Source organism: Tupaia chinensis, unplaced genomic scaffold (assembly GCF_000334495.1).
Source record: "Tupaia chinensis unplaced genomic scaffold, TupChi_1.0 Scaffold143970_1, whole genome shotgun sequence".
Classification (NCBI taxonomy): domain Eukaryota; kingdom Metazoa; phylum Chordata; class Mammalia; order Scandentia; family Tupaiidae; genus Tupaia; species Tupaia belangeri.
The window spans coordinates 1,317,682-1,338,503 of record NW_006203821.1 but is presented as its reverse complement, the minus strand read 5'-3'; the positions used below and the strand labels follow the sequence as shown (position 1 = coordinate 1,338,503).

The 20,822-nt window shown below is 44.0% G+C and overlaps 2 protein-coding genes across 7 annotated transcripts in view; one reads left to right on the top strand and one right to left on the bottom strand.

Annotated features, from left to right (window-relative positions):
• BAZ2A (bromodomain adjacent to zinc finger domain 2A) overlaps positions 1 to 2,891 on the top strand; it is a 49,994-nt gene extending 47,103 nt beyond the window's left edge. The window contains exon 32 of the mRNA XM_006165626.2: positions 50 to 2,891. Within this exon, the coding sequence (XP_006165688.1) occupies positions 50 to 215 (166 nt within the window). The 3' untranslated portion in view covers positions 216 to 2,891. The remainder of the gene's footprint in view (positions 1 to 49) is intronic.
• Positions 2,892 to 6,806: 3,915 nt separating this feature from the next.
• The window catches only part of RBMS2 (RNA binding motif single stranded interacting protein 2), a 91,042-nt gene continuing 77,026 nt past the window's right edge, over positions 6,807 to 20,822 (bottom strand). For 5 of the 6 annotated variants that reach the window (XM_027767145.1, XM_006165623.3, XM_006165622.3 and 2 more), the window contains 9 exons: positions 13,682 to 13,761; positions 13,425 to 13,534; positions 12,808 to 12,854; positions 12,537 to 12,630; positions 10,918 to 10,995; positions 10,483 to 10,593; positions 9,002 to 9,082; positions 8,537 to 8,623; positions 6,807 to 8,419 (listed from right to left, as the gene is read on the bottom strand). In XM_027767145.1, the coding sequence (XP_027622946.1) occupies positions 8,543 to 8,623; positions 9,002 to 9,082; positions 10,483 to 10,593; positions 10,918 to 10,995; positions 12,537 to 12,630; positions 12,808 to 12,854; positions 13,425 to 13,534; positions 13,682 to 13,761 (682 nt within the window). In that variant the 3' untranslated portion in view covers positions 6,807 to 8,419; positions 8,537 to 8,542. The remainder of the gene's footprint in view (positions 8,420 to 8,536; positions 8,624 to 9,001; positions 9,083 to 10,482; positions 10,594 to 10,917; positions 10,996 to 12,536; positions 12,631 to 12,807; positions 12,855 to 13,424; positions 13,535 to 13,681; positions 13,762 to 20,822) is intronic. The other variant, XM_027767146.1, reaches the window with a different exon arrangement.

Below are 20,822 nucleotides of genomic sequence, written 5' to 3'. Positions count from 1 at the left end.
CTGCTGCAGCTTTTACCCAGCTCACAGCTCTGCTTCCCTTTCTCCCCAGATATACCAGCTCGGAGGAATTTGCGGCTGATGCCCTTCTGGTTTTTGACAACTGCCAAACCTTCAATGAAGATGACTCTGAAGTGGGCAAGGCTGGGCACATCATGCGCCGCTTCTTTGAGAGCCGCTGGGAAGAGTTTTATCAGGGAAAACAGGCCAACCTGTGAGGCTAGGGAGGTGAGGTGTCATGTTGCGGCATCTCCCCTCACCTTCCCGCAAACTGAAAAACAAAAAACCTGCCATTCTCAACCTGCTGATGCTGCCCTGGGTCCAGACTCAAGTCAGACGTAATCCTGATTTTTGATCCTGCCCTTGGCAGCGCCCTATGTCCTCTTGTCCCTTTACCCCCATCTCCCTTTCCTCCTCTTGCACCTCAAATAAGAGGCGCAGAGATGAGGTCCTTCTGGACTGAAAGCCAAAAAAGAAAGAAAAAAATAATTTTTCCTTTCTGTTTTATTTTCTAATTAAAAATGGGGAGGTGAGAAGAAGTCCCGACTTCCTCCTCCCAGCTTCCTCTCCTTTCCTGTACTTGCCCCAGCATTCTGGGGTTATTTAACAATAGCAATAGTTCTAGTGAATGTGTGAAACCGAGAAACACTCTGTACTGTGTGCGGACCCGCAGTGACGGCCAGTAAAGTGGACTTAACTCCCAAGTGTGTCGAGCCGGACACCGGGCCCTGAACATGCTGCTTCCATGTTCAGTCCCTCCCCTGCTTCTCGCTTTCTCTCTCTCTTTTCCCCTCCTCCCACCCCCTTTTTTCAGATTTTCTCTCATTCAATAATGTAAAACTATCGTGTACGGGTTCCTCCTCCTTTTTCCCCCAAATCTTTTTCCCTTCAAAGGAAAAAGAAAAGTTCAGAGGTCCCTTGCTTTCTCTCTGTCCTCATCTTCCTAGCCAGTAGCTTTCCCCTTTATAATGTTGGATGCTCCTCATGTGCTGAGTTTCCAGCCTTTTCTGAAACTCAGCTGGGGAGAGGTAAGGGAGGTACTCTGGGCCTTCCAACCTCTTTCCCCACATCCTTCCCAAACCTCCCTCTTGGGAACTCCTCAGGGATAACTACTGCTGAGTTTGGGCACGCCCCCAAATGGAGGCTAGGTAGCACTGGTCTGGCCTCAGAGAGAGAGAGAGAGAGAGAGAGAGAGAGAAGTATTTGTGTGTGTGTGTGTGTGTGTGCGTGTGCGTGTGCGTGCACCTGAGAAAATGCTGTGATTGTGATCCAGTATTGTTTAGTAGGATCTGTTCAGTTTCCCCAGGTGTCTGTTTTTATTCCCACCTTTCCCATTGTTTCAGACCATCACTTTTTTTGTTTTTGGGAAACCACAGGAACAATTTCTTTGGGGACAAGGCTGTGTCTCACCTCTCTCCTGATCGTTTCTGTTCCAGCCTCTTCAAACTGTGCAATCTTTCTGCAGGAACTCTCTCTCTTCTGAGTAGCTTTGAGTCTTAAGCTTTTGCAGGGAGAGGGGTAGAACTGGATCTTTTCCTAATCCCATGAGTGTCTGTAGGTTTAGTTGTGCTTTCCTTCCTTTATCTGCTTCATACGCCAGGATCCTTTCCCAGTAAAGAGACCCTGGAGCACAGGAGAGTAGGGAGGAGGTTCTGGATTGGCCACTGCCCTACATGTGACTACACCTAAGCTGATCCCCTAGCAGGTGAGAGGAAAGCTGCTAACTCCCAGCTATAGCCATGGGCCCCTGGCCCCCTGCTTTCCTGCTCAGCAAAGCCCCTCCCATCAGAGATTACGGGTACTTGCACTGGGGAGGTGGCTGCTGGCTGGCCCAAGCAGAGAGCTGAGGCATCCAAGAAATGTTTCATTGGCGGGGAAGAGGGGTGCCAGGTGAGGTGGAGCATTCCTGTACTTCTGGTAGCACTGAAGAGCCACTGAAGGGGGGTGGGTCCTGGGGCAGCCCCATTCTTACTCTCTTACACCCTTCTCCCCTCCAGCCTATTTCTAAAGTCGCCTTTTCTGTCAGATAAACCTCAAAACGTTTAATTTTATTTGAGATTTTTTTTTTTTTTTTGGTTTTAAATAAGAGGTGTATTGAAGAATATTTGAAGTGACTTTATATTATGCATAAATATTTATATTTTATCTAAATAACTGTGCTGTAACAAACTTTGTGTTAGTCAGACATTGAAACTGTTATAGCTGGGGGATCTTCTTTTTTTCCCCATGGCAGTTTTCCCCTGGTATAAAAAGTACTGATTTCATTGTTGAAGATGAGGTGGATAGGGGGAGTGAAATCTCAGTTGTTCCTTTTTCGTATTTCTCTCCCAGCTCCACCTTTTACCCTAGGGACCAGGCACTCTTAAAGTGGGGTGGAGTCCTAGCCTCAGTTTGAAGAAGTGGGGGCCGAAGGGGGGGTTGGGCATAGGGCACGATCATAGGGGCCATTTCTCAATTTTTCTTTCCTCATCCTCACTGCCCCTTGAGCTAGGTGGATTTTTTCTTTACAAATGAGAGTATTTGGTAGGGAAGGCAGGTTAAAAATAAAAAAGACAACCCCCCACCCCTTCGTTTCCTCTACCCCTATCAGTCTGGTAACAGGAAGAAACCACACCATCAACACCAACAAGTTTCCATGTTCCTTTTACAACAAAAGGGACTGACTTTTTATATAACCAAATGTGGTGTTTTAGTGACTTTTTGATAATGTACAGTTTTTTGTGAATTTAAATTTATTTCTTTCTATATTTTTAGGACCAATCTCATTTTTAATAAGGTTAAAAAAGGAAAAAAAAAAAGTCTAGAGAAAACTCCTGTTTTTGCCATGTGATGTTCCACAAGTGCAGCTGTAGAAAAGTGCTTGTCAGTTGAATAAAAACCACATTTGATAGAGATTCAAGACTCTTGTCTGTTTATCTTCCCTTCAGCATAGGTTCCCACACATCTAAGTGGAGAGACTAGGTGCTGGGAGGGGTTGGATTGGCTTGGTGCAGATGTGCCTTTAAACCTGCAAAGTTTATCCCACAGCCCCACATAGTGGCCTTGGCCTTTCTGTGTGAGAGGCATCTAGAAGTAGACAAGCTGTTTCTTACCCTCTGCTTTGTGGATGACTATGCCTAACCGAGTTGCTGGAGCAAGGTGGGATTCAGTGTGCCTTGTTCCTGCCTTCCTGTGAAACACGGCCTTGGCTTCCTGAGCCACCACTGTGTTCTTACAGTAGCAAATACGGGCCCATCCACCAGCTTCCCACCCATGGATAAGACACTGAGACATAGACTTTGTGTTTTATTTAAAAAAGAAAAGTTGAAATAAGACAAAATGGAGCTCTACCAAATTACAGGGAAGAAACATGGAAAGACCAACAGTCAAAAAAGGAAGTATAAGCTAGAAGGGTGGCATTAGCATAGACATAGCAAGGGTATAAAACCAGCAGCCTCTGGATAAGAAAAAAATGTATAAAGTTTAGTATAAATAAACTTACATCCTGTCCAAGGTGATGTTTATACAACAGAGTAAGTCACACACCCTAAAAGGCCAAAGGGGTTATATGTTCAGGGAGCAAGGACCCCAATAATGGGTGAGGACTTTCTTGCATTGGAAAAGTTTTTCTAGGCTGGAACCTTTGTCTTGATGAACCCTCTTAACTGGATATTAAGGTAAAGAAGGAAATCTGCTTTCAGGCCTATAAAACTCACAAACTTCCTCCTTGGCACCTGATTACCCTTAGCGTCTATGACAATCATTGACCAACTCTTATCCTCTGAAGTTCTAAGCTCTGTTCCAATGTTCCTGTTTCTGGGAGTGACTCCCAACTATTAGTTACCATCCTAAGTAGTCATTACATAGCTTACCCTGGGCCTACCACATCAGGATTGTCTGCAGAGTGCACACTGTTTTAGGGCGATTATGAGCAAACCACCTCACAAGAAGATACTCCAGAAACAAATGTCAACAGGTTTTTGCATTTGATTGTGAGCTCTTTCTAGCACATAGCTTCTGAACCCTTAGGAAGAGAAGGCCAGTAAAGAAAGATGTAATCCAGATGCCTGTGCCCTTGTTGAATTGCAAGTTTATGAGGTAGATGTGTAACAAGGACAAGGAAGTTTAGGGATCTGCTTACAAAAGGAAGGTTTATTAGAAGCAGAACCAGATGGGCTAGGGAGAAACAGGAGGGCACCCAGCTTTCTCGTTACAGTTAGGTGGGGGATCAACCCTAGGGAAGTGCAGCAAAATTCAGCAAAGATCTGAAGGAAGAGTTCAAAGGTAGGTTTTAGCTGTTGAAGGAAGGCTTACTGAAAGAGAAAACAGTAAAATTTCAGAAGTTCTCTAATGCTTGGATCTATTATAAAATTCAGGTAGCACAGAAATAGAGTTGATGGTTTAAAGGGGACTCAATTGGAACAAGGCACAAGATTTTGCACCCATACCTCAGAGGCTGGTTTTTATAATGCCAGCTCTTGACGCAAGTTTATTGACCTTGGCTAAGAAGGCAAAGCAGCTCCTCGTGAGTGCAATGCTGTCACTTTGCCAGAAGATGGAGCATGTGTACGAGTATCAGTGGTTCCTTTTCTGGAAGACAGTAGCCACTGTTGGGGAATCTCTGTGATATTCTAGCAAGGCCTCCCACAGTATCTTTATGGTTCAAAGTAACAGCCAACATGTAGGCCTCAGCCCCCAATGGGCGGACACGAGTTTTTTTTCACTGAGAGACACCAAGGGTGTGTATTATGTGGATGAGCTCACTGATTAGAAGTTAGCAGAGGAATGGAATGGAGCTGAGGTGGCCCAACCCAGGGATGGCCTGTGGAAAAGTGGTCTTCATCCTCAATACAAGAAATGTCCTTCTACCTCTGTTACTTAGAATAGCAATTACCTCTTCAGAGCCACCATGCTCCCTGTGCTGGCTGGGCAGCTCTCAAAAATTCCTAATGTTCTTCTCCATCATTGTTCCCACATCTTCCTAACCTCAACCTGCAGCCTTCCTCCAAGAAATCAAATCAGTAGGGCTTGGGTGTCATCTTGGAGCCTGAGGAGCAGGAATAAGACTAGCATGATATGGGACAGGCAGGCTTGAAGCCTATACAGGATACACCATCTGAGGAAGAAACTGGCATGCACTGGAAACAGAAAAACTACTAAACGTTATGAGCATCTGCAACGAGTGGGGTGAGATGTACGGTGCAGAGTCTAAGATCTGGGCTCTATGAAATCAGAATTCAGAAAACCCTGGGGCTAGTGTTTAGAGAGACCAGGGTGAGACTGAGCTGGAAGGCCCTAAGCTTTAATTGCCCTGACACTCTCCTGACCAACAGGCTATTTCATGGGAGAAACGGTAGCCCTCATTCTCTCTTCCTGTCTTCACTTACCCACTGTTAAAATGAATTAACAAGTAGGAAGAAACAGACGAGTGTAAACCAAACCAGAAAGAAACTTCTGCCAACAGCACAAAAACAGCTTCAGCTCCCCACTGCTTCCTATGCCCAAACCTGCCTTAACCAGAAACACCCAATAGACACCAACAAGCAGATTCACTTAAGAACAAAATCTAACTTTGAAATTTAAAATAAAAACCACAGCCATTTAACTTTTTTTAAATTCAGAAAAAGACAACAATTTCCGTATAAGAAAGGCCCTCATTGCACTAAACCTTTTATCTGAGCAAGTCTCCCCCAATCTACTACCAAATGAACAGAATTCTAGGTTTGTTTTCTTTTCTTCTTAAAGGCCACTGACAAGAAAGATACAGTATACTTTCCTTAGCTGAGGGCTGGGGAGACAAAGACAGAGCTACCTGCCCAGCTAATCCCTTCTAAAAGGTTCCTGGGTTCGGTTCGGGTGGTTATAAATTGGGTAAGCTCTTCTAGAGACTGAAAGTACTAGTGAAAAAAAGCAATTCTGTCCTTTTCACTTTCTGCCCTGTCCACTGCCCTCTGCTTTTAGGATGTACAGCCTGGAGGCTGGGAGCAGTGGGAGTCTCAATTCTGGTGGGAAGGAAGAAAGCTGGGCCTAAACTCTGTGTGTAATAGTTGATGAACAGTCTTTGTCCCTTTGTTATTATCCCCTTCCTCTGCCTACAGCAGCTTAATGAACATCTGTTTCTTTATCCTCCATTATGTGACTTTGTCTGATTGTCTGCTAAAGAGACACCTGGCCTTGAAGTCAAAATGAAGGGGAGAATTCTTTCAGTGCATAAGGGAGTGGCTGGAAGAAGACAGGAGCAGGACCTTATCTTCTAAAATAAGGGCAGAGGCTTTCCTCTGTCCAACTCCATGGGCACAGTCTGGTCTTGCAGGAGACAGTTAAAGAGCAAAATATAATCTTTTAAAAAAAGGACCCCTGGGAACCGGCAGTTAGCGTAATGGCTATGTCGCTGGACTCCCACGTAGTCGACCGCGGTTCGTGTCCCAGACCCGGTGGCTTAAAACTCACGCCGGGCGCGTGTGCGTGCGTGCCCAAGATCCCGAGAGGAGAATGGAGGAGAAGGGATTGCGGCGTGACCATCCCCCCTGGGGGGTGATTTCTCGCTTTCTGTCTCTATGTCTCTCTCTGTCTGTCTGGCGAGCGCACCCGCCCTACAGTGAAAATCTCTCAAAAAAAAAAAAATAGGAAAAGAAAAAAAAAAAAAAGGACCCCTGACCTTGTAAATAATGAGAATTTACTGCCCTTGTCTATCTTAGCTCCCCATTGTCCTTCCACAAAAAGTAGAAACATTTCTGATGTCCTGGTTCTCTGGGGAAGGGGTCCAAACACACCAGGGGAGGGTGGGTAACACAGAGAGTTTTGTCCTTTCTCACCGTGCAAGTCACACACACAGACCAGGCCCCACCACCATCCCTCTGAGTGCAGGTGCGTGTCTCACAGGTGCATGGTTGCCACAAGCCTCTCAAGGATAACTTTTGGTGTATGCAGAGATGTCAAAGTTTGAAGCCTGGGAGCATTTAAAGATCCCAGTTCTGTCCCAGTTTCATAAGTGTCAAAAGGCACTGTGTGTGTCCAGGGCTGGGGAAAGAATTTGCCTCGCTCCAGGAGGCAGGGTCAATTTCGTCTACATCAAAGTTTCTCAAACTTGGTGCTATTGACGTCTTGAGCCAGATAATTCTTTTTTGGGGGGTGGCGGGGATTGTCCTGTGCACTGTAGGATGTTAGCAGCATCCCTGGCCCCCAACCACTAGGTGTCAATAGCACACACACCTCCAAACCAAGGCATGATGATCGAAAATGTTTCTAGATGTTGACAACAGTCACAAAACCACCCCCAGCTGAGAACCACTGGTCTATAGATGCAGCAGCAGATCTCCATAGCAGGGAAGGAACCTAAGTGGATTTAGCAAGGTCACAGCTGCAAAGGCTCTGAGCACAGCGATGTGTAACAGGAACAAGTTGGGCAATGTGACATGAGGCAGAAAAGATCCTCCGGGAGGCAGGAAAGCAGGTATTCCCAAAGAGCTGCAGCTGGAAAAGACACTTCCTCAGGGGGCGTTGGCCTTGGCAGTAAGAAGAATTGTAAGTCAGTCAGTCCATCCTTCTGCAACTGGCCAGGGAAGACCTAATCTTCAAGTTTGGCTCAAAGGAGGCTTCTGAAGGCTGTGGGGTTGTCTCTTTAATGAGCCTACGTCATATCTCTGCGTCCTGAAGCCAGTCTAGGCCCTTCTCCCAGGGTGTGGCAGGAGGAAAAGAAGCCGCTTCCATGACCTGCCTAGTGTTCCACCTTGTTCCTTGCCCTGCACCCCAAAATACCATATAGGATTTCATTCAAAAATGAAATTCACAAACTTTAAAACTATAAAAGGACAAATTAGGCAGGGTCAGCTATATGGAAAAGAGAAAAAGAGCAATCTGGATGAGAAAAAGAAGAGAGAATATGTGAAGAGACAGGGTGTACGAGCTGAGAGCTTTACAAAACTAAAATATGAAAAAGCCTGCATATTTTCCTGTACACATACACATGTACTGAGAAAGTCCATAACCGACCTACGGAGGGCTCCTTCATCAATATTCTAGCACCACATTTTTCCATTTTGTATTTAAAGAAATAATAACAAATTGTTTAAAAAGCCTCCTCAAATAATTCCAATCCATAAACTGTTTTTTTATAACTATAAAAAGAAGCTCCAGCTACCATGTCTTTTTGGGATAGGGAGAAAGTTTCGAACAAAAACATTTTGCAAAAGAAAAAAAGTTTTTTTGATTTTCTTGAATGTAGCACACACAAAAAATGATGGTTCCCCCAGGCTCTATCGACCATGGACCAGCAGAGGGCTGAAGCGCAGAGATTTCTTTTCCAGGCCCAGGCCTATGAAAAGCGATGGCCAAATGTTAGTCCTCAGCAGGGCCTGTAGATGGTCTGATTTCCTGGTGAACCCCTTCTGGGAGCATCAGAACCTCCAAGAACTCATTTCTGTGTTTAAACGGGAGGAGACTCCTAAGGAGGCATAAGGGGAGGGTGAGGAGGGGCAGGACACAGGAACTGTCTGCCTCCAGGCTAGGCAGAGCTGCTGTCCCAGATCAGCACACCCAGTTGGCTACATGTGGCTCTTACCCACTGTTACTTGGTGAACTGGAAGGAATAGACCCCGTGGTCTGAGGGCGTCTCCACCGCCACTTGATTCTGCTGGCCGCTGCTCTCCTGTGCCACAGCCAAGGAGGAGAGTCACACTGTGTTCCTCTCCTTTCCTCCCACTGACGCAGTCCAGCTAAAACCCACCCAGAGCTGAGCGCCCACTCCGACTTACCCACTCTCCCCACACGTGTGCACTACAGCACCACTCCCCCACCAGCCATAGCTGCCTGTCCTCTTCCCTGGACAGTCAGTACAAGTCAACGTCCCGCTGTGAACGACTGAGCAAGAGCCTTGCTCAGGGACTCAGACTAAGTCCTTCCTTCCTCCATTCCTCACATACCAGCTGTTTGTGAACATAGAATCCACAACATTGCCTTAATCTGGGGAAAATCTGCCTCTGTCCACTTTCCTATCCTCAATCCAAAGAAGTAATAACATTCTTACCTCAACCGCAACACTGGAAGAAGGCACGGGGGGGTACTGGGAGATGTAAGCACCTTGCATAGCTGCTGCTGTTGCCATATACTAGAATGAAAAACATCGACGGGCATAGAGCGGAGGTTCTTGGCTTCATTTAAAGCAAGGTTTAAAAACACTGATGTTGGGACCACAGATGGCATATGCTGCTGGACTCCCACGTAGTCGACTGTGGTTTGAGTCCCAGACCCGGTGGCTTAAACTCACGCCGGGCACATGTGTATGTGTGCCCAAGACCCCGAGAGGAAAATGGAGGAGAAGGGATTGCGGTGTGGCTATCCGCCCTAGGAGGTGATTTCTCGCTTTCTGTCTGTCTCTCTCTGTCTTTCTGGTGAGCGCGCATGCCCTATAGCAAAAACCTCTCAAAAACAAAACAAAACAAAACAAAACACTTATATCTGTGTTCTACCCCTGGAGATCCTAATTTAATTGGTCTGGGCATTGGTTTCTTTTTTTCTTTCAGGCTTAATTCACTTTATTTTTCTTGTATGAAAATACTATGTTTGGGCATTGGCTTGTTTTGTTTTTTGGTTTTTTTTGAGAGATTTTTGCTATAGGGTGCATGTGCTTGCCGGACAGACAGACAGATAGAAAGTGAGAAATCGCCCCCGGGGAGGATGGCCACACTGCAATCCTTCTCCTCCATTCTTCTCTGGAGATCTTGGGCACGCACGCACATGCACCTGGCATGTTTTTTTGTTTTGTTTTGTTTTGTTTTTTTACTGGTAGGTTTTAAGCCACCGGGTCTGGGACTCCAACTGCAGTTAACCACGTGAGAGTCCAGCAATGTAACCATTATGCCATCTGCTGGTCCCTGGGTACTGGCTTCTTTTTATCTATTTATTTATTTATTTTTAGAATTATTTAATTTAATTTTATTCATTTAGAGGCAGACAGAAAGAGAGAGAGAAAGTGAGAAAGCAAGCCGCCAGGTCCGTGACTCTAACTGTGGTCAGCCATATGGGAGTCCAGCACCCTTAACCACCACGCCACCTGCTGGCCCAGTACTGGATTCTTTAGAGGCACTCCAGGTAGTCCTACAGTCCACCATCTTAGAGAGGTTCCGCCCTAGACGACAGACATCCTTTCCCAGCCTGTCTTTTGCTTCGCCATAAGCCCTCCTGTGCACATCAGAATGCAGCAGGTCTGAAAGAAACCTAATTCCATTCTTCCTGTTATGATTTGAATAAGAATTTTAAGGAAATATATCTGGGTTCTTAGATAAATACATAGGTAGAAACACCATTTAGTTTTATAATAAGTTAAAAAGGGTGGCCTGGGAAGCAGAGTGGCTATATTTCTGGCTCATGGATTATTAACTTTCCAATTTATCACCTATTCCAAGTGTGCCCTCATGAGGCTGAAGAGGTTCCATCCTCATTCCTGAGGATTTGTGCTGAGGAACATTATACAGGTATCCCTTTACAATCAGAAATATCCTCCTTTACCGTGCCCGTGCTGCTCAAGGAGAGGTGGCCCAGTTGCTGGGTAAGGGGTCCCATCATGGAGGCAGGCTGAAGAGAAATGGGGGGGTCCATTCCTGGTGTTAGAACTGAACCCTAGAGAGGCAACAAAGAAGGGTTAGTTGGCAGCATCTTGTGATGCTGCTTAAAGGCACGACCGAGAGCCAGCAGGACCACTGGAGACAGGCATTTAGAAGTCCTGGGAAATGACAGGTGAGCAGCAATCCCACACTGCAACTCAAAGGTGCTCTGTGCTTCAGGCTAATAACAAGCTCACAGAAGGTAACGCCTTCCAGCTATGCTGCACAAGGGCCTGAGCCAGACTCGCACCCACATTTCCTGTCACCAGAGCCCACTGGTGTGTTTTGTTTCATTTGCATCATAGTGCCTCTTTGGCTTCTGCCCACTCAGAACACTCACTGAAGGCTGCATGAGGTACGACTGGTGGTGCATCCAAGACGGGTTAGGGACTTGTAGAGGAGATGTCTGAGTCACTCTCTAATGCAAGCAAAAACAAACAACAACGTTAATTGCCTAGAAACTATTGTTCAGGTCAATGATCTAATGATCTCCAGCAAAGCCCTCTGAAAGGTGTAATACCCCTTGTTAGAAAATAGTAACAGGGCCTAGCAGTTAGCGTAACGGCTATATCACTGGACTCCCATGTAGTCGACGGTTCGAGTCCTGGACCCTGTGGCTTAAACTCATGCTGGGCGTGTGGGTGCGTGCCCAAGATCCCAAGAGGAGAATGGAGAAGGGACTGAGGCGTGGTTATCCCCCCTGTGGGGTGATTTCTCGCTTTCTGTATCTCTTTGTCTTTCTGGCAAGTGCACACACCCTATAGCAAAAACCTCTCTTAAAAAAAAAAAAAAAGTGAAAAATTTTCAGGTGATAGCGATACTCCTGGTCGAAGGACAATGCTTTGAGAATCACTGGTCTAAGACATTGTTACATGAGAAGTGTGAAATGTAAAAAATTTATTTCATATGGTCCAGTTTTTCTAAAATCAATGACTACCCAAGCCCTCCACATATGTATATATTCCCATGAAGGAAAATATGGAAAATGTTACAGAGTAGGAAACTGACACTGATTTTCTTGTGGAGCCACATCTACAAGAAAAGTGAAGATGCCACTAAACAGTGTATAGGCTGGCCTTGGTGGCACAGTTGGTAGTGTATAGAACTGCAGTGCTAGAAGGCACATGGCCCACCGAGGGATCCAGATCCCAGGCTGACCTGAAAACAAGTTGGACAGGCATGCAAACATGCATGTCCAAGAGCCCCATAAGCTAGACAGCTGTGGAGGGGGACCACAGTGTTAAAAGACCTTGTTAAGGGTGCATCTCCTCTCTCTCCCAGCATACATGTGCATACTCTATCATGAATTTAAAAATAAAAACTTAGGGACCAGCAGATGGTATGGTGGTTAAAGACACTAGACTCCCATGTGGCTGACTGCAGTTCGAGTCCCAGACCTAGTGGCTTGCTTTCTCACTTTCCCATTCTCTCTTCTCTGCCTGTCTCTGATCAAACTGGAAAATAATAATAATAAATAAAGTTAAATAAAATAATTCTTTAAAAATAAAATAAAAACTTAAAACAGGGGACCAGCAGTTGGTGTAATGGCTATGTCACTGGACTCCCATGTAGTCGACCGCTGTTCGAGTCCTGGACCCGGTGGCTTAAACTCACGTTGGGCATGTGTGCGTGCATGCCCAGGATCCTGAGAGGAGAATGGAGGAAAAGAGATTGTGGCGTGGCCATCCCCCCTGGGGGTGATTTCTCGCTTCTGTCTCTCTGTCTCTCTCTGTCTTTCTGGTGAGCGCACGTGCCCTATAACAAAAGCCTCTCAAAAAAGAGAAAAACTTAAAACAGACTATGGTTAAGACAGATTTTATGCTTTATGTAAAAATTATTTATAATATGTATAAAGGAAAAACAAAAACAGAAGTGATTTCTAATAAAGCCTCATATTCCTTCACCTAAAACACAATGTTAGGGAATACCTGTCCACACCCTTTTTTGGGCCTAACTTACCTGATATGAAGACACAGGAGACGGAAGATAAGGAGAGAGTGTAGACTGAGCAAGCATCCTGTTGGGAGTGATATTATAAGGGGCTGGGTAAAACCTGTAGGAAGGAACCTCAGTCAGTAATGAGTCACAGGAAGCCACAGGGAAGGGCTTCCACTGACAAGCACCGTCACTGCCCACTAACTGCTACTTGAAAATCAGGATGAAACATCTGAGCACCTGGACACAGGCCACTGTTATTTTCAGGTGGCCTGATAATATAAAACACTCTTACCCATTCTGAAGAGCAGCAGTAGGGTCATAGGTCAAGGCCATTCCACCCTATAAAGAAAGAATTCAGTGTTCATATTCTTTCTTTTTTTTTGGAGAGGTTTTTGCTATAGGGCATGTGTGCTCACCTGACAGACAGAGACAGACAGAAAGCAAGAAATCACCCCCAGGGGGGATGGCCACGCCACAATCCCTTCTCCTCCATTCTCCTCTTGGAATCCTGGGCACGCATGCACACGTGCCCGGCATGAGTTTAAGCCACTGGGTCCGAGACTCGAACCGCGGTTGACTACGTGGGAGTCCAGCGACATAGCCATTACGCTAACTGCTGGTCCCCAGTGTTCATTTTCTAAGTCGTTGGGTAAAAACAGGAGCAAGTGCAGAATGCCAAGGCTGGGAATGTCTGCACTAGCCCTGCTGCAGCTGTTCCAGAGTTCTTTCAATGTTCAAGCTCAAAACCCCACTCCAGATCCATGCTGAAGACTATACTGAGCAGCCAGCCTCTCTGTCACATACTGCAGCCATCAAGCCTCCCACAGGAGCTCAGAGAAATCGGGTTATGGTAGTTTCCATTCCACTTTAATGTCCTTAGTACTCCTGTCTTCTCAGAGGTCCTCTTACCATGTCGCCATTCCTTGGCCATGCTCGTCCATTTTGCACAAATTTTCCCTGGTTCTGTCGTTTCTTTGGTCCACCATCAGCAAATTTGCAAAGCAAGGGATCAGATGGGACTGCCGAGAGAGAAAGCAGAGAGACAACGCAGACAGGCAGCTGAGAGTCACCTCCTTTAGCCACTGATACTCATGCAAAATTCCTCCAGAATCTTCACTGAAAGTTACAACTGGTGGCCCTCTCAGCCTGACTCCCAGATGCCTCACCTGGTATTCCAGGGGGTGTCTTAATATATTTTCCATTAAAGTGGGTGATGATGGCTTCACACTTTTCCGTGGATTCCATCCTAAGGAGCACAAGAGGGGTTAGGCTCGAGCTTCTCCAGGATCTGTGTTCTCCATACATTCAAAGAGAAAGTTCTAAGTTCCCATGCCCAGAAATGCTTCAAAAGTTAAGACTACAGAAACAGTTTCCACCAAATCCAAGGTATCTTTTTTTTTTTTTTAAGAAATGAATAAACTTTATTTTAAAAAATCATACATAGTTTTTCTTAGAATACATATTTCCATGAACTTTTTCTGTTCTTTTTTTTTTATTGTCAACAAATCATTTTCCATTTATTGTTTTCTGTATATTTTGCCTTTTTTCCCGTCTTTGATTCCCTATCTCACCCTCTGCCATCCCCCCCCCCCTCCCACACTGTGTCTGGTATCTATTGTTGCTTTCTCTGCCTCCCCCATTTTATTGTTTCACTAAATATCTTAATAAATCTAAATATTTTCAATAGCAAGCACAGCTGATATGTACATATCCGTGAACACAAGTCTGACTTTAGGCATAAACAAACCTCAGTGAATAGAATGAACATACTATAAAGTAGCACCTAACTAGGGCTATATAGCTTAACTGCAGTCATCAAATAGGTATTTCTAATGCCTTTTTTTTTCTTCTGAAATTTTTTTTTATTAATTTACATTCATTCCCTGAGCATCATCACAACATTCTAAATGTGGTTTCCCATCTAGAATATACTGCATAGTGGTTTAATAATGCATGTTATCATCCATAATATTCCATTTCTACTTTCATATATATGTTTTTTACCCCATGTCTAGCCCTCTGCCCTATTCCACTCTCTTATTACACTATCTCTGCTGTCTACAGTTGTTTTCAATCCCTTTTCCCCCAACATTTCGTTGATCACACAATATCATAAGTAATCTAACTACTTTCAATAGCAAGATCAGCCGATGAAATCCAAGGTATCTTGAAAAGGCAACCTCAACTTCTAATGAAGGTTCTCTTAACTGGCTCCAGTAGGAAATCCTCAAAGGAATAATGGAAGTCTTTGAGCTATTAACATTCCCAAGAAATACTGACATCCCTTCTATTGCACTGGGTACCTAAATAATCAAATAAATACTGGCTGCTACCATTATTAATTTTTAAGAGTCTTTTTTTTTTTTTTTTATTTTACCATAGGGGGCCGCTCACTGGAGAGAGAGAGAGCGACAGTGAGAGGGAAAGTGAGACATCATCCCTAGCAGGGATGGCCACACTGCAATCCCTTCTCCCCCCCTCTCCTCCTGGAATATTGGGCACATATCCACAAGCACTCAATGTGATTTTTCAAGCCACCAGGTCCGGGACTCGAACTGCAGTTGGCCAGGCAGGTGTCCAGTGATGTAATCATTATGCTACCTGCTGGCACCACATTATTTTTTATTACAAAATTCCTAATGGAAATTGTTCCTTTATGCTAATAAAACTGCACAAGCTAAGAATTTGCCAATATTTATTTTTTGCTTCTGGTTACATACATTTACCAAAGTCTAATCACAATTGATAACTTTGTTAAGATTTCCTGAGATCTAGCCAGTGGCATGGTGGTTGAGGTGCTAGGTGCCACATGACTGACTGTGCGGTTCGAGCCTGGACCTGGCAGCTTAAAAAACATGCCAGGCATGCAGGCGTGCCAAAATTCTGAGAGAATGGAGAAGGGATTACAGCGTGGCCATCCCCCATGGGAAGGAGTGCTTTCTCAAACTTTCCCTCTCTCTCTGGCTCTGGAAAGAGCATGCACCCTCTGGCAAAAAAAATTTTTTAAAAAGATTTCATGGAGGCCAGCAAGTGGTATAAAGGTTGAGGTGCTGGACTCCCATATGGTTAACCAGGGCTCAAGTCCTGAACCTGGTGGTCTGTTTTTGCACTTTCTCTCTCTTATTCTCTGTCTCTCTCTCTGACGAGTGTATGTGCTCTATGGCAAATTAAAAAAATAATAAATAAATTCTTAAAAAGATTTCGTAAATCTATAGAAGCAAAAAGTAAGAAAAAAGGGTTCATGATCATAGTGATAGAGAAAGAAATATTGAAAACTACTGAGTTAAAGTTTCTTGTTGGGGAAAGATTTACTGAGTAAGGAATCAGAAGATCATGAATCCGGCAGGTGGTATGGTGTTTAAAGACACTGGATTCCCACAATGCCAACCACGGTTCAAGTCCTGGACTTGGTGACTTGCTTTCTTGCATCTTCTTTCTCTCTCTGGTCAAGTTAAATAATAATAATAACAAATTAAATTAATTAAATAATAATTAAAAAAATAATAATTAAAAAAAGAATCAAAAGATCTTGATTCCAGGACCAGTTCACCATCCAAAGTTCTGTGAGTCAAGGGGCCAGCAGTTGGCATAATGGCTATGTTGCTGGATTCCCATGTAGTTGGCTGCAGTTTGAGTCCCGGACCTGATGGCTTAAACTCATGCCAGGCCCGTGTGTGTGCATGCCCAAGATCCTGAGAGAATGGAGAAGGGATTACGGCATGGCCATCCCCCTTGAGGGGGCAATGTCTCGCTTTCTGTCTTATAGCAAAAACCTCTCCAAAAAAAGAACAAAGAAAAAGTTCTGTGAGTTAAAAAAAACTCACAAGAACCTTCTGGACCAATTTCTTATTTGTGCTTAGAGATGGAGATAATCTGTCTACCACACAGGGTTGTACAGATCAAATGAGATAATGTATATAAAATGTGTTCTAAAAATTATGAAAGCCTACATAGCACACGGTACAGTATCTTCACCTATTTCTACATTTAATCAGTGTATTTTCTATACCAATAACCACTACAAATAGAAACCATTTTGGGGCCAGCAGGTGGCGTGGAGCTTAGGGTGCTGCACTCCCACATGGCGGCTTACTTTTTCACTTTTTCTCTCTCTCCTTCCCTCTTCCCTCTCTCTGGTGAGCACACATGCCTTATAGCAATCTAAAAAATAAATTAAAAATTTAAAAAACGAACCATTTCTATGTGGGAGGGGAGGAAACTAAAAGAAAAAAATCCTAATTGAAAACCCCTTTAGAGAAAACTCTTCAATAGGTATCTTGGAGCAGTGGTCTAATCTGTTCCTTGCAGCCTTTCCAAAGGGTGAGCAGCTAGTGAGAGTTTCAGAACCTCTATACTTCCTTAGAAACTCTCTCCTAAAACTGCCGTGCCTGAGGGAGAGCTTGTGACTGCTAATGATGAAAGTTGAAGCCCCCTCTCTGGATCATTCCTCTCAATTTATCAATACTAGGCACCCAGCCTAAAAATCAGGCATTGAAGTCTGAGTTACAGATCTCTCTAGTAAATCAGATGGTTTCCAATTCTTTGCTTCCAAAAGAGCTGGAAGAGTTCATCCAGTTGTTAACCGACACATCAAACAATCAATTGTGATGATTACTTTGGTTTTTAGCATAGAATTCAGAAAAGAAGCTGAAACAATTTACTGTTTTAATAAAACTTCCCATTCCCATCTACTTATTTATGTGAACAGGTTCCTCAGCATGAAAACGAAACGCAGAAACAGAACTGGTATTAAAGCGCTCTTACTCTCTCTGTTCTAAATTTGCTATAGGGTGTGGGTGCTCATTGTAGCTAGGAGAAGAGAGAAAGAAAAGCAAAGTGACAAATCACCCCCTAAGGGGATGGCCAGGATACAATCCCTTCTCTATTATCCTCTCAGGATTTGGGGCACCCATGGACATGTGCCCAACCTGTTTCTCAAGCCACAGGGTCCAGGACTCAACCCTCGCAGTAGGCTGCATGGAACTGAGCTGCCTTAACCACCATGGCCAACAGTTGGCTCTTAAGGCTCTCTTGTTATAATAATAAAAAATAATCACTTATGGGTACATGCACTAATTAGAAAAATGTAAACAAAAGAAAATGTATTCATCCACTAGAGAAGCATTTCTAACAAAATTACTTTAGGAACCAGCAAGTGGCATGGTGGTTAAGGTGCTGGACACTCCCACATGATAGCCCACGGTTCAAGTTCTGGACCTGGCAGCTTGCTTTCTCACGTTCCTTCTCTCTCTGGTCAAATTAAAATAAATGAATAAATAAATTTAAAAAAAGAAATCAGGGAACCAGCAGGTGGCGTGGTGGTTAAGGCACTGGACATTACCACATGGCCAACCACGGTTCAAGTCCTGGACCTGGTGGCTTGCTTTCTCACTTTCTCTTTCTCTCTGTGTCTCTCTTTGGTCAAAATAAAATAAGTAAATGAAGAAATAAAATTAAAAATAATTTTTTTAAAAACAAATTAATTTTGTTTTCTCTTTTTGGAGAGGTTTTTGCTCTAGGGCGCATATGCTCGCCAGAAAGACAGAGAGAGACAGAGAGAGAGCGCAAGAAATAACACCCCCCCTCCCGGGGGATAGCCATGCCACAATCCCTTCTCCTCCATTCTCCTCTCAGGATTTTGGGCACGCATGCACACACACCTGGCGGGGGTTTAAGCCACTGGGTCCAGGACTCAAACCACGGTCAACTACATGGGAGTCCAGCGACATAGCCATTATGCTAACTGATGGTCCCAAGAAATTAATTCTTTTAAAAAAATTACTTTATATAAGATAATTTGGGGCTCAGCTCTGGTGGCTCACGCTGCTAAGACGTTGTCGCTTGGAGGCTGAGGCCAAATGGGAGGCCTGGGTTTGATACCTGGTCTAACCTAAAGTGGCTGGGCATGGCGGCTTGCACCTGTAGTCCTAGCTAACCTGGAGGCTGAGGCAGGAGGATCTCAACATGGAAAGACTGTAGAAATTCAATTTCTCTCTCTCTCATTAATAAGTACATTAAAAATTAATGATTTTGTACATTTATTTATTTTTAATATTTTATTTAAGTTTGTTTATTATCATTATTACTGGAATTTGACCAGAAGAGACAGAGACAGAGAGAGAGGGAGAGAGAGAAAGAGAGAGAGAGAGAGAGAGAGAGAGGAAAAGTGAGAAAGCAACGCGCCAGGTCTGGGACTGAACCATGGTCGGCCATGTGGGAGTTGAGTGCCTTTAACCACCACGTCATCTGCCGGCCTCTTGTACAGACATTTAAATATATATATATATATTTTGGGGCGGACAAATGGGCACAGGGAGAAAAAGAAACTTGTTTGTATTTTTGTTGCAGAGAAGTATGACAGAATGGTTTATAAAAAGACTTTGAATTATAAAAATATTATACATTGGAATACAATTCTGAGGGGCCAGCAGGTGGCATGGTGGTTAAGGTTCTGGATACCCACATGGCCAATCATGGTTTGAGTCCCAGACATGGTGGCTTGAAAATCCTAACAAATAGATGGGGCCAGCAGGTAGCATAGTGGTTAAGACGCCAGACTCCCACATGGTCAACCATGTTTCAAGTCCTGGACTTGTCGGCTTGCTTACTCTCTCTCTCTGTGTTGCTCTGTGGTCAAACTGAAAAAATAATAATGATGATGAATAAAATTAAATAATGATTAAAAAAAAGAAAGAAAATCCTAAGAAATAGAGGCCAATAGGTAGCATGGTGGTTAAGCACTAGACTTCCACATAGCCAACTGTGAAATAAGTCCCTGACCTGAGGGTTTGCTTTCTCTCTTGCTCTCTGGGTGAGCGCATAAGCCCTATAGAAAATTTTAAAAATAAAAATTAAATTAAAAAAGAAAATCACAACAAATAAGTAGATAGATAAATTATTTTATTTTAAAAAGAATACAATTCCATAGGGAAAAAGAATGGAAACTCAAAATCAAGAAAGAAAAAGCAGGTAGCGTAATGTTTATGTCACTGGACTCCTATGCAGTCGACTGCGGTTGGAGTCCTGGACTGGGCGACTTAAAACTCATGCCAGGTGCATATGTGTGCATGCCCAAAATCCTGAGAGGAGAACAGAGGGGAAGAGATTGCAGTCTGGCCATCCCCCGCAGTGGCTGATTTCTCACTTTCTGTCTTTCTATCTCTCCAGTGCGTGCACGTTCCCTATAGAAAAAATAACTGTCTAAAAAAAGAAGAACAGAAAGAAAAAGGGCCAGCGTGTGGTGCAACAGTGTCTTGACACTCCATGCTGGGTGGGTTCATGTCCTGAGATCTTATACATGCCAGGCACACTTGTATGTCACTGGTCCTGGGCTGGCTGTAGCTTTGGATGGATCACAGCATGGAGATATGACTGCAGGTGTTTATCTCTCTCTGTTTCCCATTCTTATAGAATAAATAAATTATGTGTGTGTGTGTGTGTGTGTATAGATAGATATTTTTTTTTTTTTTTTTAGAGAGAGGTTTTGGCTATAGGGTGCATGTGCTCGCCAGAAAGACAGAGAGAGAAACAGAGAGACAGAAAGCGAGAAATCACCTCCCAGGGTGGATGGCCACGGTGCAATCCCTTCTCCTCCATTCTCCTCTCAGGATTTTATACAGTTACACACACATTCCAGGTGTGAGTTTTAAGCCACTGGATCTAGGACTTGAACCACAGTCGATTACATGGGAGTCAAGCAACGTAACCATTACATCATCTGCAGGTCCCAGAATAAATATATTTTTAAAAAGAAAATTAAAAAAGAAATGTTGCAAGAATATGTGATTGGGGCCAGCGGGTGACATGGTGGTTAAGGTGCTAGACTCCCACATGGCTGACCATGGTTAGAGTCCCAGACTTGGTGGCTTGCTTTCTCACATTCCCTCTCTCTTTCTCTTTGTCTCTCTTTGGTGAGCACACTTGCCCAATAGCAAATTAAAAAATAATAATAAACAAATTAATAATTTTTAAAAGAATACATTATTTATGATTTTTTAGAATTATTTAATTTTATTTGTTGTTATTATTATTATTATTATTATTTTAATTTGATGAGAGAGGGAGAGAAAGGGAAAGTGAGAAACAAGACACCAGGGACCACCAGTTAGCGTAATGGCTATGTCGCTGGACTCCCATGTAGTCGACTGCCGTTTGTGTCCCAGACCCAGTGGCTTAAAACTCACGCCGGACACGTGTGTGTGCATGCCCAAGATCCCGAGAGGAGAACGGAGGAGAAGGAACTGCGGCGTGGCTATCCCCTCTGGGGGGTGATTTCTCGTTTTCTGTCTCTCTGTCTCTCTCTGTCTG